The 15893-nt window shown below is 60.5% G+C and overlaps 1 protein-coding gene across 1 annotated transcript; it reads left to right on the top strand.

Annotated features, from left to right (window-relative positions):
* Window positions 1-1908: 1908 nt before the first annotated feature.
* Window positions 1909-15889, top strand: POLRMT (RNA polymerase mitochondrial; the record flags this gene model as incomplete). Its single annotated transcript, XM_084250776.1, has 21 exons — window positions 1909-1996; window positions 2495-2593; window positions 4477-5066; window positions 7707-7837; window positions 7965-8154; window positions 9305-9454; window positions 9690-9854; window positions 9929-10099; window positions 10381-10605; window positions 10826-11614; window positions 11932-12054; window positions 12398-12520; window positions 12681-12860; window positions 13141-13227; window positions 13311-13424; window positions 13512-13564; window positions 13648-13746; window positions 14566-14638; window positions 14778-14869; window positions 14944-15005; window positions 15087-15889. 21 exons carry the CDS (start codon window positions 1909-1911, stop codon window positions 15134-15136), a joined length of 3654 nt encoding a protein of 1217 aa, XP_084106902.1. The 3' UTR covers window positions 15137-15889.
* Between the last annotated feature and the right edge of the window lie 4 nt (window positions 15890-15893).

Here is a 15893-nt window from a genome sequence, read left to right as displayed (position 1 = left end):
AAAAGAACAGCTGTCCTCATCATTAAGGTGCAAGAATCCTAGGGTTTAGGTCATATGATGTTCCATTGAATAGAAGTGGAAGCTGAGGCATAAGAATTCAGAAGTCTTGACTTACAGCCCAGGTTTCTGGCTTTGCCAGCTGGTTGAGTGTGAAGGTTATCTCTAGGTCTTGGGGGCCAGGCCCAGCTGATTCAGCCCCCAGGTCAGGAAGACAACCCCAGGTGTGAGTCAGGGTGAGGTCACAGGCCCCAGGGAATCGTGGGGTGGGCTGGGGTGGTTTCTCCAGGGTGCTGCAGTCTGTTGAAAACATTCCTAGCCAGTGGCATCACAATGCCTGCGTGGGCAGCTGTGTCTGGAATGTGCTGTCAAGAGTCTGACAGGCCCAGGAGTCTTGCCCTTCTAGCACAAAGGTCTGAACTAATGGAGAAACCAAAGTCTGAGCCTCTGAGAATAGATGGCAACTTGAGCCTTGATCCCTGAGACCCTGGAATCTGGCCCTCCAGCACCCCTCCAGTTTTGCCTGTTTCCTCTCCCCAACACCCTCTGCTCAAGTCCTTCCAACTACCCCTGCCTGTTCCTGTCTCAAGGCCTTTGCACTTGTTATGACCTCTGCCTGAAATTAGGCCAGATATTCTTATTCTTTTTTTTTTTTTTAAGATTTATTTATTTATTTATACAAGCACTGGGTACAGTCAGAAGCACGGGAGGGTGAGAGAATTCACCAGAGCCAGAGTGGGGAACAGAACAGGCAGACCGACGAAATACACTGCTTAGGGGAGCAGCGGGCGTGGCAGGAGAGGTCTGCGCACCATGTGGGACCCTCACCGGTGGCCAGGGATCGAACCAGCGCTGCAGACTCGATCCGGCGCCGCAGAGTCTGCAGGCAGCTTCGCAGCCCAGCGTTCAACCACTGCGCCACCAGACATTCTTATTCTTATCCTTCACATGCCAGCTGGACCCAGACCAGGTGCTTGCGTCCCTCTGCCTCAGTTTCCCCAACTATCATTGTAGTGGGCATGTCTTCCTAGTCTGATTCCCGCTTACTTTTGAGTGGGAGCCCCTTGGAAGCCAGGGCTGGGAACCTCGAGGCTTGAGGGGTTATCTCAATCACTCATCTCAGTTTAGTAGGTTAGTTCCTGCCCTACTCTGCCCCTGACCTTGGGGGCTTGGGCAAAGTGGATAAACTGAAGCCGGAAGAGCATAAGAAAGAAATGTCCTAGGGCCTCCCCGGTGGTGCAGCGGTTGAGCGCTGGGTTGCGAAGCTGCCCGCGGCCTCTGCGGCGCCGGTTCGATCCCCGGCTGCTCCCCGGCCACCGGAGGAGGGTCCCCCATGGCGTGCAGACCTCTCCTGCCGCCCGCTGCTCCCCTCAGCAGTGTACTTCGGTCCTTCTGCTTGCTCTGCTCCCCGCTCTGGCTCTGGTGAATTCTCTCACCCTCCCACGCTTCTGACTGTACCCAGTGCTGGTATAAATAATAAATAAATTAAAAAAAAAAAAAAAAGAAATGTCCTAAACAGGTCTGTATGGGAGTCAAACACACCTGGGCTTTCATTCCAGTCATATTGTGTGTATTTAGGTAATTTCACTGACCTCTTTGAACTTCAGTAGTCGCTGGATCAATGAAGATCGCGGCAAGAACCTCTAAATAAGTTGAACATGTCCTTAAAAAACCCAAACACCCAGATCTGGGTCTTACCAAAGACGGGCTTAGCTGCGCTCACCTGCATGCCCAGTCACCCCGCCCCTCCTGATGGTTAGGACGCCGGGGCCCCGCAGCCCGCTGGGAGTTGTAGTTCGGGCTGCGCGCTTCCGCCTGCGCTGTCCCTTCGCGGCTGCCGTCAGTCCAGGAACTACAACTCCCAGCAGGCGGCGCGGGCGCGGTGCGGTCGGCGGCGGGTCCGCGTGCGGCATGTCGGCGCTGCGCTGGGGCCGCGGCGCGGCCGGGCTCGGGTGGGCTCTGCGGCCCGCGGGCCGCCCCGGGCTCCCAGCGGAGGAAGGTAACGCGGGCGAGGCCGGGACGGCGCGGCCACGTCCCCTCTCCCCGCCCCCTCACCGCCCGTGCCGGTGCCACCCGCTGGGCCGTGACCTTTGACTCTTCGGCCCCCGGGATCCAGCCGTGCCCGGCCCTTGCCTTTTTGTGTTTCTTGGGGACCCCCTAACTCCACCCCGTTTTCACTTGCCCCTGACGCGCTTGCTCTCCCGACGGGGGTCTGCAGAGTATTTTGACCTTTGATTCTTGGCTTCTTTTGGAAGCTCCTGGCATTTAGGGCTCTTGATCTTTGAACTCTCTGCCCGATCCTACACCCCAATATTCTTACTGTGTGGTGACCGCTCACCTTTGACCTCTTGGTTTCTTCCAATGAGAGCCCCATGACCTTTGTCATTTGCTACCGAATCCAGGGCGCCCTTGCCTCTGGATTCAGCGATTTTTGCCGGTGAGAACCGCCCCCTAGCCCTTCCCGTGCCAAGCCCCTGCTGCCTCATCTCTTCCTCAGGGGCCCTCCGCGGTTTCTGTGGCCGAAGAAATAACTCCTCCGCCCACCCTTGTGAGCAAGACCCCAGGAAGGACTGGGGCCATGCAGAGCTCCTGGAGGGTAAGCCTAACTCTCAGGGCGTGGGACCGGAAACCTCTTCCTCACTGCCCCCTCGCACCAGCCACTCTGCTGGGGCTCACTTCCTCGTTCTTCACCACAGAAGGGATGTTAATCTGTAAAATGGGGTAGCTTAATGCCTGTTCCCTGCTCGTGGCGGTCAAGAGGGCCTGCTGAGATGAGGCCAGAAGTGTGTGACCTCTTCTTGGTGGGTGCTGAGCCCCTGCTGCATGATGCAGGCTGCGAGCCCTTATAACTCCATCCCAGACCCACCATGCTTCCTCAATTTACGTGTAGTTGAGGCCCCAAATTATGGCTGGACACACTTGTCCACGGCCACAGGCAGCTGCACACACAGCTTGGATTTGAGCTCTGAGCTGTCCCACGTGCCCCTCCCCCATGGCTCTCTGGGGTTTGAGTGCCTGATGGGGTACAGTCCCTGGCCTTCCACCTTTGTAAAGGATGGGGTCATCCTGCTGACCTCACGAGCTGGCAGCCTCAGGAGGAGGTAGGACATCCGTTCTTTCTCTCCTTCCCACCATCCTCTCCTTTCCAGATGAGTTCTCTCTGTATCTGCGGCAAAGGTGCAGTGGAGAAAATTTCAGAAAATTTCAAAGATACAGAAGTAAAAACATAGGTCCCCTGGTTTCAACTGCAGACTTTCTTTTCTTAGCCATCTAATTGTTTGAAAGCAAAATCCAGGTAGATCATTCAGCCGGAGGAAGGTTCTAGAAATCTAAATCACATCAAGTCACCATAGCTAGAAATCCTCCGACTCTTGTCTCTGACGCCCCTGCCGAGGGACACAGACCCTGTGGCTTGTCGCTCCAGCAGGAGGAGCTGTGGCCTCACAGGCCTTGGTGACTGCTTGTTTGTAGAGCTGGTGCCTTCCCAGCCACCAGGTCAGCTGAGGCGTCTCGGCTTGGGGAGGCAGGGGACGGCCTGTACCCGCGTCCCTGCTCCCTGTCACGTCTGCTGCACTTCCCTCTGGATGCACTGCAGTCTGGAAGTCCATCCTATATATCGCAGTGTCTCCCGGCGCCGGAGCGCTCAGGCTGGGTTCAGCAGCTCCATACCTGCACTGTGCTGCCAGCCCTTGGGTGGGCGTGAGGCCAGCCGAGGTCTCTCTTCTCTGCTAGAGGCACAGGCACTGGACAGACAGCCCATTCTCCTTGTTTGTGGGTTCAGTTTTTGAAGCTAAAATTTGTAACCCCAAATAATACTCAAGGCACTTTCAGATCCCCTGCCTGAGGAGCGTATTGCCAGCTGAGGTCAAAGCAGACCTCACTCTCCTTTCGGGGTCTGCTCAGACTATTGCCAGGTCCCTAGTTGGTGCCGTATGTTTTGTGTTTTTGTGTTTTGTGGGTGACTTCACTGTTTGTAATGGCCCCCAAATGCAGTGTGCGGTGCTGCCAGCATCCTGGAGTACAGGAAGGCGGTGATGCGCCTTTGGGAGGAAACACCTCCAGGCAGCAAGGGCAGCACATGCCAAGGCCCTGAGGCCATTATGAGCGAGCTGGGTGAGCCAGGCGGAGAGGGAGTGATGAGGTCTGGCGATGGGGCATCTGGACACACTTGAGGGCAGCGCCCTGGGGTGGGAGAGTTGTAGAGGATGGCCAGGGTCTAGTTCAGCACCTGGGAGGACAGAGCTGCTGTGACAGGGGGACATGGAGGAGCAGATTTGGGGGAACACCAGGACTTGCTTGTGATAGGTTTGGGTGGAGAGGTGCTAAGTGGGTAGGTGAGTGGGGGACATTAGGGAATTGCCAGCAAATACTGAAGTCAGGTGAGGCTGCCTCCTCCACCTCCTGCTTTTGCACATGGTGGGGTCTGGAGGGATTGGTGTTGAATGGGGTCCCCCTGACAACTTGTCTTTGGTCCCACAGTGCTCGAGGCCCGGGTGCGGCAGCTGCAGGCTGAGTGTGTGTCGGAGATGACTGTGAAGAGGGTGGATGTGGCGCGACTCCAGGAGGGTGGCATCCTCCAGCCCTCCAGGAAGACCCAGATGGGAGCCAGGGATGCTGCCCAGGGACTCAGTGGCCGCTGGGCGCAGAAGCTGGAGAGAGAGAAGCAGAAACAGTTAAAGAACAAGTTTAAGGATCAGGCCTTGATGCTGATTCCCGGGCTGCGCCTGCAGATGAAGCCCCGGCTGCAGGACAAGAGGCTGTCCAACTGCTTGCAACGCTGGGTGAGCGAGACCCCCAGCAGCCCCTGGGAGGAGCAGCTGACACAGCTGCTGCAGGATGCACCACGGAAACTAAGCCAGGAGGCAGAGGAGGACCCAGCGGACATGGCTGTCCTGGCACGGCTGGAGTCACAGCAGCACAGGCTCCAGTCCTTCTTCGAGTGCTGCCTGCTCTCTGACCACCTGCCCCTCGCCCACCACGTGCTGGCTGTGCAGCACAGCAAGGTCCGGCATCCACGGCTGCTGACGCTGGCCATGTATAACACTGTCATGCTGGGCTGGGCACGCAAGGTGAGCAGCCCACACTGCTGGGGAGGGGTGTCCCTCACTGGCCACCTTGCCTGTGGCCTCCCGTTGCCAGTCAGTCGCACTTAGATTTGGATCCAGTCTCAGCTTTAAAGTTAAAGTCCTTTGAATTTTACTTTTCAATAATAATTTTAGATTTGTTAAATATAAATTACATGTGGCCCTCAGGAGTATTTTAAAACAGAGGAAAAGACTCAGCTAATGTTTTAGTGCATTTCCTCTCATTTTAGTTGGCCAGGCCTTTGAACGTGTCTGATCAAGGGGCATGTCTGGCACGTGGGACAGCGCAGGGACCCCCTCAGCATAGGGGCAAAGATGCTTTTGGTGTAGTTTTGTTCTCGTTTCTGAAGGTGGAAGGTTGGGCATTGGTTTGAAATCCTTTTATGTTGAACATGGGGACACAGAGCTATGACTTTCCCTCTGTGCACTGCTCTAGCTGCGTCTAGAATGTTTTCTTCCATCTCAGTATTTTCTGATTGCTCCAGCAAGTCCTTCTTAGTACCGTGGTGGTTTAGGAGAGCGTTAACTGCATGCCCTTATGAAGAAAAATTTTCTCCAACATTCTCCCCACGAGAATGCAGAGCAACGTGGGAGGCTGTCTGCCACTTAGGTAGTGAGGGAAACAGCCGTGTAGCAGTTTGCAGACTGGGATGTTGAGAGAAGCTGTGGCAGAGAATCTGACATGCTGTGCTAATGGCAGGAGACAGCAGGCCGCAGTGCAGGGCACGGTGGAGACGCCTGAGTCTTTGTGAACAAGGTTGGGGGCTTCCGCCTGCCTGTGCTCATCTCTGCAGGAGGGAGACTGAATTCTACGGTGAGAGGGCGAAAGATTTGTGCTCCCAGTCAACGCCCCGGCCTCCCAGTGTCCCGTGAGGAGCCCCTGTTGGACAGGACATTTCTTTTCTTTTCTTCTTTTTTTTTTTAAATTTTAAGTTTGTTTCTTTTTTTACATCTTTGTTAATTTTTGGACAGTGTTTGATTTCTCTTCTCCGTGTAGCTCCTGCGGTTCTCCGACCACCACGACACCCGAGAACTATCTCCACAGTCCCTTGTGCTCTTCCCACCCCTGCTTTGACCCTCTCCCAGCCCCTCCCTTGCTGCCTGCCTCAGGGCTATGGTCAGTTTGCAAGTTTTGTCTTTTTTCCTGGACAGGACATTTCTGTGGTCAGCTGTTGTATGAGTCTCTGGGGCTCTCATGGCTACTACACGCCTGGCAACTTAGAACAACAGATTTATTTTCTCTCAGGCCCAGAGACCGCACCTCTAGCAGCGGGTGTGGCACGGCCAGGCTCCTGGGGAGGGTCCCTTCTGCCTCTCCCAGGCCCGAGGGGCAGTAGCAGTGTCTGCGGCGGCCACGCTTTGCTCATCTCTGCCTTGGTCCTCACGTGGTTGTCTTGTAGGACCCCTTGTTTTAACTAAACACCCTGCAAAGACCCTATTTTCAAGGAAGGCCATGTTCTGAAGTTCTGGTGGGCTGAATTCTGGGAGATGCTCGTCAACCCGCCACCACCCTACACTGTCTTCTGCATCCTGAGCGTGAACTTCACGAGTGTTGTTGGCTTCTTCAGTTTTTAGGCAGCTCTGACGTGTGTGGAACAGCTGGGCCGTCTCCCAGCTCTGAGTCCGCCCCTTCTGTGGCCCACATCACGCTTCTCTGAGCCTCATGTCCCATCTGTAAAGTGGGGAAATCTGCAGGCTCCTGGGAGGAGCCTAATTTTAGGCCTTAAACTCCACGGATGTGTTTAAGGAAGAGAAAGAATAAGTGAATCTTAAAGTGCTTGTTTTCACAGTGGTGAGATTACTAAAATAGCCTTTTAAAGGTGGGGCAGACATGCTTGTTTTAGTGAAGAGCATTTCTAGTATCCCGAACATTCGGCTGTACCAGCTACCGAACACTTGAAACTTGGCTACTGCAACTGAAGAGCTGGGTGTTTCATTTAAATATAAATGTGACTAGTGACCTTCAAATTGGGTGATACAGTCACCCCAAACCCACAGTGCTGGCCCTGTGTCCCCGAGGCGAGAGCACATCTGGCAGCACAGCAGGAGCCGAGTGGGAGGCGTGGGTCTCTCCCTCCGGAAGGCTCCGTGACGGCGCTTTCAGACCGGGGAAACTCGCCGTGCCCAGGTGGGTGGGCACAGGCTCCACACCAGGGCATGTGCATGGGGAGCCACTGAGAGCAGGAGGGTTGCCCACGGCACCCGGTGGGCACAGGAGACACCGCTGCCCTGGAGGAGACTAGGGAGAGAAGCTTGTTGACCCTGAGCAGGACTGGAGGTGGAGATGAACTGGAGACTAGAGTCGGGGGGCCAGCATGCCCCAGAGGGCAGACTCGAACTCTCCAGAACTGAGGGATCGCTCAGGCCGACTTTGAAGAGGGTCATGCATGCTCCTTTGCATAAAACAGAGCAATACTCACGCGCTTCCTCCTGGGAACCTGACCTACCGGCGTGGCCACACTCCAGGGCTTCTCCCACATGCACAGACATCAGTGTCCACTGAGCTCCCCACTCCCAGCTGGTGACCCTCCTGCCTCGTGATGGCTGCAGGTGGAGGGTCTCGAGAGGCAGGATGGGAATCAGGTGGGGCCCTTCCTCACCCCCTCCCCTGGCTTGTCTCCCCAGGGCTCCTTCAAGGAGCTGGTCTTCGTGTTCTACATGATGAAAGACGCCGGCCTCACCCCGGACCTGCTGTCCTATGCGGCCGCGCTGCAGTGCATGGGGCGGCTGGACAAGGATGCCCGCACTATCAAAAGGTGGGTGTCTGCATTCCTCCCAGGCACACAGCCACGTGGACTCCGAGGCTACTCGGTGCTGGGCCTGGGGGTGCGGGTGTGTCCCATCTCCCGGGTGGGGCTGCTGCCCTCGCATATCCCCCTGCAGGTGTCTGACGCAGATGGCCCAGGATGGACTGCAGTTGGGGGAGCTCTTCACCATGCCGCTGTGCCCTGACGAGAGAGCAGCCCTCCTCAAGGCTGTGCTCAAAGTCCAGCCCTCCTTCCAGCCCCCGCCTCTGACCCCACCCCCGCCCCAGGTCAACAGTTCCCCATTGCTTTCGGAAGTCTATGCCCAGGTGAGCCCAGGCTCAGCCTGGGGTTGCATCACAATGTCGGGAGGAGTGTCCACAGGGCCTTCATCCTAGAGGTTGAAACCATAAAGTGCCAGAGGGAGGAAAGGCTCTGGGTGCTGGGGCCAGCTGTGGGCCACATTTCCCTTTTGGAGATTCTGCTATTGGCAGGGCTGTGTGAGTCCCCTGAACTGGACAGGCCAGGAGCAGATGGACTGGGCAAGAAGGCAAGATCCCAACACCCACTGCCCCAAGGACAGGAGGCTGAGGGGTGGGTAGGGCCATTCAGGAGCATTGGTGGTTTTTTGGTTTGTTTTGGGGGGCATAATTCAAGGTATAATTTAGTGTTTTTTAGTATAGTCACCTTTATCTGATTCCAGAATATTCCATTGCCCCAAAAAAGAAGCCCTTTTCCCATTAGTAGTCACCAACTGGGTGCTGCACTCTCCCCAGCCCCTGGTACCACTAACCCACTCTCTGTGGCTGGGCCTGTCCTGGATGTTTCTCATCAGTGGCCTCTCACCGCGTGGCCTCGTGTGTCTGCTTCTCTCTGAGTGTCATGTGTTCAGGGTCCCCTCCCACCCCTCCGTGGTAGCAAGTGTCAGAGCCGCTCCCCTTTGTGTGACCAAGTGACGGTCCCATGTGGGGGGATGTGTGTGTACCCCTTTATCTGATGGATGTTTGGCACTCCTGCTGCCATGGACATGTGTGTGCAGGTTTTAGTGCAGATGTGTTTTTCTCTGTGTTTGGGGTTTTAGTGGCTATTTTTAATTTGTAATTGTCTATTTTTAGATAGGTCACATGTTCACACAATTCCAAGTTTAAAATGAAACCAGTGGCATCCAGGGACTCCAAGCGCCCTCCTGGCTGGCCTGGTCCTGAGCTGCTGCCGCCCCGCCCCAGCCTGGCTGGGCCCACGCGGTGTTAACTGGCAAAACTCTTTTATAGGCTGTTCTGCGTCTGCTTTCCCACTAGCGTCCAGACATTTTCAGGAGATGCGGGGAGACAGACGCGCCCCTGCCAGGGCTGGTGGGGTGGCGGTCCTGGGAAGGGACCTGGAGGGTGGGTGGGCAGCTGCTCTTCTTACCAAGGGTCAACTGGGCGGCCCACGCGACACCGGTGCACCTGACTCAGGGCCTGCCTGTACCTGCTGCAGGACCTTTCCGCATCGTACCCCAAGCTGCACCTGCCCCTGAAGACGCTGCAGGACCTCTTCCAGGAGCAGCTGTGTGTCGAGCTGGCCACTGTCGTCCATGTGCAGTCCGTGGACAAGGCCCCGGAGGAGACCAGGGAGGTCCTGCGTGCGGTGAGCGGCTCAGCTTTGGTGGACTGTGGAGGGTCTAGGCATAGTTGCTGTCCTCCCATTCCAGGAAGGGGCTTCGTGGTGTACCCACGCTGTGGGGGTGGGGTCCCTGCAGCTGCCTGCAGCGCATTCGCAAACCCTGCCTCAGGGATGTGTCCCTCCTGCGGCCCCTGGGAAGTCTCTGCCAGGGGTCCTGAGGACATGGTCGTCACCCTTGTTCTTCCTTCCTCCTCTGCAGCGGAAGATCCTGGGAGAGCTGCGTGCACAGTGGGAGGGGACGCTGGCCCGGGCACTGCAGGCGGCCAAGGTCAAAGAGGCCCGTGCCGCCCACGAAGGTTTCCCCTCCGTCTTCCCTTACCTGTGCCTGCTCAGTGAGCAGGACATGGTGCAGCTGTTGCTGCAGGTGGGCGTGGGTCATGTGGGGGTAGGTGGGTGTGAGCAGGGGTGGGTGGTAGACTTACAGCACTGCCCCCCCAGACCCTGCGGAACCTGTCCCCTCATGGAGAGTCCTTGCTGTCGGTGGCACAAGAGCTGGGTATGCGGGTCTTCAACCGCTATACGGTGCAGAGGAAGCAGCTCAACAATCAGGTCAAAGTGCTGGAGCAGCGCTACTACAAGTACTTGCACCTGCTGGCGTCTGACACCCAGGTGTGCCCTGCAGCCTAGGTCGAGGAGTGACCTGGGATCTGGGGATCCCTTAGGATTGAGGCACGCGGAGGGGGATATCGAAGCCTCAAGGAGGTCTTATCCCCACTGCCCTCCCTCCCAGGGGCATCTGGATTTACCCCTGGCCCTACCGCTTCCCCTCTGCCCCCAGCCTCAGTTTCCTCTTCCTTCGCAACAGATGATAGTCATCCTTCCTGTGGGTGTGGCAGGGGCACCCAGCTCTGCATGGTCCCCCAACACCTGACCTAGCCTGCTGCCCACAGGTGGCGACACCCCGCCTGCCACGGCAGTACTGGGAGGAGCTGGGCTTGCCCGACGCCCCCCATGAGCAGCCCTGGCCCCTGCCTGTGCTGGTGCAGCTGGGCAAGCAACTGGCGGAGGTGCTGGTGAAGGCCATACAGATGCCCAAACACCTGGCCACGCCGCAGGGCGACCAGAGGAACATCCCGGTGCTCTACCATGCCTATTCGTTCCGCAGCTACCGCCAGGTGGGTGCACGAGAGACCACCCCACACACACACCCACCCACCCCCCACCTCACTCCCCTGCGCAGGGGCCGAGGTGAGGCCATAGGCCCCAGGGGGCGAGTGGGGACACCTGGGCCACAAAGGAGTCCTGTCAGAACGCGGCAGGGTGTGTGATGGGGTTCTCTGCCTGCTGTCTGCTGGGCTCATCTCCCCCTTGACCCCATCACCCTGCCCCCTCTAGATTGGGATCCTGAAGCCACACCCGGCCTTCATGCAGCTGGTGGAGGATGCTGCCGAGCGCGAGCTGACCTTTGAGGCCAGTGAAATGCCCATGCTATGCCCGCCACTGCCCTGGATGTCGCCACATTCGGGCGCCTTCCTGCTGAGCCCCACCAAGCTCATGCGCTCGATGGAGGGCACCACCCAGCACCAGCGCCTGCTGGATAGCTGCCCCCCCGCCGACCTGCACGGCGCCCTGGACACCCTCACCCAGCTGGGCAACTGTGCCTGGCAGGTCAATGGAACAGTGCTGGACCTGGTGCTGCAGCTCTTTACCGACAAGGGTTGCCCTCGCCTGGGGGTGCCGGCCCCTACCTCCGAGGCGCCCCAGCCGCCCTCCACCCGCCTGCCGCCTGACACCCCACCGGCCCGCAAGGCCGAGGTGCGCCGGGAGCTGGCCCGCTGCCTGAAGGTGACCCGGGAGATGCACAGCCTGCGGGCGGACGCACTGTACCGCCTCTCGCTGGCCCAGCACCTGCGGAACCACATCTTCTGGCTGCCCCACAACATGGACTTCAGGGGCCGCACCTACCCCTGCCCACCGCACTTCAACCACCTGGGCAGTGACCTGGCACGCGCCCTGCTAGAATTTGCTGAGGGCCGCCCGCTCGGCCCCCATGGCCTTGACTGGCTCAAGATCCACCTGGTGAACCTCACCGGGCTCAAGAAGCACGAGTCGCTGCAGGGGCGCCTGGCCTTCGCCAACGAGAAGATGGAAGACGTCCTGGACTCTGCCGACCAGCCCATGACGGTAGGGGCCGCGCTGGGCCTGTGGTCTCTGGACCCTTCCCCAGGCTGGGCCAGCCACCTCAGCACCCCCTCGGACACCCCTCCACCCGCTCACCCAGCACTGTCTTCCCTGGGCGGACTGCTGGCAGCGTCGCTGGCCGTGCCTCTGCCTGGTCCGTCCGCTCTGCCACCTCCGCTGGGCGGCACCCCTTCCTGGACGCGCCCCGTCCTGCGCGGTCAGGGTGCTCCACGGCTTCCCTGCCCTTTCATCCCTGTCCTTCCCACCGTCCCAGCCTCTTGCCCACCGGGCCCAGCCAGCACCTGCGCTCCTCTCTGTAGGGCCGGAAGTGGTGGATGGAGGCGGATGAGCCCTGGCAAGCCCTGGCCTGCTGCATGGAGATTGCACGGGCCGTGCGTGCCCCCGACCCCGCTGCCTACGTCTCCCACTTCCCTATTCACCAGGTGAGCGGGTGGGCGCCTTGCTGCCGGGGGTGCCCAGCCTCTGGGGGCTGTGCTGCAGGTTTCTTGGCTCGGAGGTTCCAAGGTACAGTGTGTGTCCAGCTCCTGCAAGTCCTGGTCTGCGCTGACGGTTCACTGTGCGGGGGCCTGCTCCAGGGGCCTGTGTCTCCCTGCTCCTCTGCTCCCGAACCCCCGACCGGCCCTTTGCAGTGGGGTAGCAGCGCCTGCCTCAGCGGTGGGGTCCAGCAGGGGGCTGGGGGAGCACGACCTATGGCTCGTTGCCTGGAGCTGTCTTCCCTGCTCCCCCAGCCCCACGCTGATGACTCCCCGTCCACCTCATCCCCAGGACGGCTCCTGTAATGGCCTGCAGCACTATGCCGCCCTGGGCCGAGACAGTATGGGGGCTGCAGCCGTCAACCTGATGCCCTCAGACCTGCCGCAGGACGTATACAGTGGGGTGGCTGAACAGGTGGGCACCACAGCCCCCTTCTCCTCAAAACCAAGCAGGGTCTCTGCCCTGGGCATCGATGGCCAGGACCTCTGATGTAATGAGGCAGTCAGGGTGGGATTCTAGGGGAGGGGGAGGGAGGGTCCCCATGCCCGGCGCCCTGACTCCCAGGCCTGCCCAGGTGGAGGTGTTCCGCAGACAAGACGCCGAGCAGGGCGTGCAGGTGGCCCAGACGCTGGAGGGCTTCATCAGCCGGAAGGTCGTCAAGCAGACGGTGATGACCGTGGTGTATGGAGTCACCCGCTACGGGGGCCGCCTGCAGATCGAGAAGCGCCTGCGGGAGCTGGACAGCTTCCCCCAGGTACAGCCCCGCAAGCCGCCGGGCTCCGGGACGCTTTCCCTCCCGAACCCCTGATCCAGCCGGTGGCCTCCCCCCAGCAATTGGCCATGGCTGGGGCCCGGGCTTGTGGGACTCGGGTCTCATTTTGTCCGTTTGAAAAATGGGTGGAGATCAGAATTCCCGGGCAGGCTGGTTGGGTCACTCCCCGCGGGCCCCTTGGGGGCAGCCATGCAGCGAGCGGCCCCACCCGAACCCGCGCGCCGCATTGTGCCCCTTGAACACGGTCGTCCCCTGCCCCAAGGAGTGCGTGTGGGAGGCCTCGCACTACCTCGTGCGCCAGGTGTTCAACAGCCTCCAAGAGATGTTCTCGGGCTCGCGGGCCATCCAGGTACGTGACCGTCGTCCTGCAGGTGGAGGGTCTCCTGGGCGCCCCTGGGCCGGAGCGCCCTGACCCCGGTGCCCTCCCCGCAGCACTGGCTCACCGAGGCTGCCCGGCTCATCGCGCAGTCGGGCTCGGCAGTGGAGTGGGTCACCCCGCTGGGCATCCCCGTCGTCCAGCCCTACCACCTCGACTGCAAGGTCTTGGTGAGTGCAGACCCCGCCCGCCCTGCCCCTCACCCGGCCCCTCGTCCCGCCGGGACTCACCGCCGCTCGTCCCCCTGCACCCTGCAGGTCAACGGCGGGATGCAGACGCTCACCCTCAGCAGCAGCGGGGACACCAGCCAGTGAGTGTGGGGCTGAGGGAGCGGCCGGCCGGGGGCACCTGGGTCAGCCCCGAGGGGCCGCCTCAGTGTCACTGTCCCCCCAGAAGGCCCAACACGCTGAAGCAGAAGAACGGCTTCCCGCCCAACTTCATCCACTCGCTGGACTCCTCGCACATGATGCTCACCGCCCTGCACTGCTACAGGTGGGCCCGCCCGCCCCGTCGCACTCCGGGAGTCGGGCCACCAGGCCCCCCCCAGCGGGGGACGCGGGTCAGGGAGATTGGTGCTGCGTGAGGGTTGGGGTGAGGGGCCAGGCAGCGGCCCTCAGCCAGGGAGGCCCTGCGTGCAGGCCTGGTGCCCAGAGCCTGTGTGGCCAGGCTGTCGGGGAGGGGGGCAGCCAGGACGCCGTGCCCGCTCCGAGGTGGCGCTGGCCCTGTCTATGTGAGTGTGGGCCAGGCCGGTGTGGCACCGCGGAGGGGGGCCAGTTCTGGGGAGTTTGGACGTCATCCTGATGGACACGTGGACCTCGGGATGGGGGCGGCAGGGGCCTGGGGCCTTCTGTCCTGAGCCCCTCAGAGGCAGCTGAGCAGGGGGTGATGGGGTAGGTGTGTGGACAGTTCACATTAATGGAGTCGGGGGCGCTGTGGCTTGGGTGAACTGGGGTTCATAGGAAAGTTCTGTGCTTTCTGCATACCCCTTCGGGACTGAGCCTGGTGGAGAGGGTCAGCACTAGCCGTCCCTTCTGAAAGTTGAGAAGCCATGAGGTGGCAGGTGGGGCCTGGTGAAGGGGTGCGGGGCAGAGACTTCTTCCCGGGGTGAGAACTCCAGTACCTACCTGCTGAGGGTCGGGGTGTGCATCACTGGACTCGGCCCCCTGTGGAGTGGGGGCAGCTTGACCCCACAGGGGGAGGGGCTGAGGGCAGGGTGGGGCTGAAGGGCAGGACTACCGGGGTGGTGGATTGGTTGGGGTGTCTCCTGGGCGGGACTGCCCCGCTCACAGGAGCCTCTCTCCCCTGCTGTAGGAAAGGCCTGACCTTCGTCTCTGTGCACGACTGCTTCTGGACCCACGCTGCCGACGTGCCCGTCATGAACCAGGTGCTGCCCCATCCAGATTAGAAGCAGCACCCTCACCTCACACCCCTGCCTCCGTCCCGCCATCGGTGCTGGCACCCAGCTCTGAGAGGGGGGTGGTGACGCCCTCCCTGGGCCTCCCTTCTGACGCCCCCCTCCCTAGGTGTGCCGGGAGCAGTTCTTCCGCCTGCACAGCCACCCCATCCTGCAGGACCTGTCCGCCTTCCTGCTGAAGCGCTTCTGCTCCTGCTCCAGGTGAGCCCCCCACCCCTACCCCGCCATGGGCACGCGGCTCCTGCTGCCCCCTGACCCCGCCGCCTCTGCCGCAGCTCCTCCAAGGACGGCCAGCGGCTCAGGCTGCAGAATACGCTGCTGTCGGTGCCCGAGAGAGGTAAGCGCGGGAGGTGGGGACGGGGAGGGCACGGCCGCGGGGTGGGGGGACCTCTCCACAGCCGGGCTCTCTCCTCCCAAGGGTCCCTGGACCTGGAGCAGGTGAAGCACTCCACCTACTTCTTCAGCTGAAGATCCGCCCGCGCTTCTGTCCCGGGGGGCGCTCGCCTGCCCTGCCCTGCCCTGTACCATAGTGTAAATAAAGCCGTTGCCACCCGTGGGAGCCTCTGCCTTCTAGGGAGTCCTGCCCGCCCCGCTGTGCGCAGGGCGCCTGACCTCCTGGGACTGTGCCAAGAATCAGAGGTGGGCAGGTTGGGCGCCAATGCTGTTGTTTATTGCGCGGAATGGGGATGTCGGGGTTACTGGGGCGTGGAGGGCATGGTGGGGGGCTGCTGCCTCGGCTCGTCAGTACATTCATCTCAACGGCGGGACCCCTTGCCTCGCCCCCACACCCCTGGGTGCCAGTGCTGAAGGGAGCTGGGTGTGCCCGCTCCGGGAAGGTCACCGCGGGATGCGTGTGGACAGGGGCCGGGCCAGTTATTGCGTGAGCGCAGTGGGGCAGCGGAAGCTGCGGGCCAAGTATTGCACTTAAAAACCATAATTGGTCAGCGGGCCCCCCACGAGGGTGGGGCGGGCAGGACTCCACAGCCACTCTTCTCGGCTGGCCAGTCCCCGTTTTACAGTTGGGGGAACTCAGGCACCGAGGTGATGGGAGCCCCCTCGCGTGTGCAAGGCCGCCGCAGGGGCCGGGGTGATGTGGACGGGCACAGGGCAATGAGGGGGGATGGCCAGGGCTCAGAGGGGGCTGCCTCTCCACCCAGGCCCGCCCGTCTGACTACAACTACCTACGTCTCCTCTATGGCTTCTGGGCGGGCAGTGGGCGGCTGGG

The sequence above is a fragment of the Talpa europaea genome (genome assembly GCF_964194135.1).
Source record: "Talpa europaea genome assembly, chromosome: 12".
NCBI classification, from domain to species: Eukaryota; Metazoa; Chordata; class Mammalia; order Eulipotyphla; family Talpidae; genus Talpa; species Talpa europaea.
This window is presented reverse-complemented; position numbering and strand designations above follow the sequence as displayed.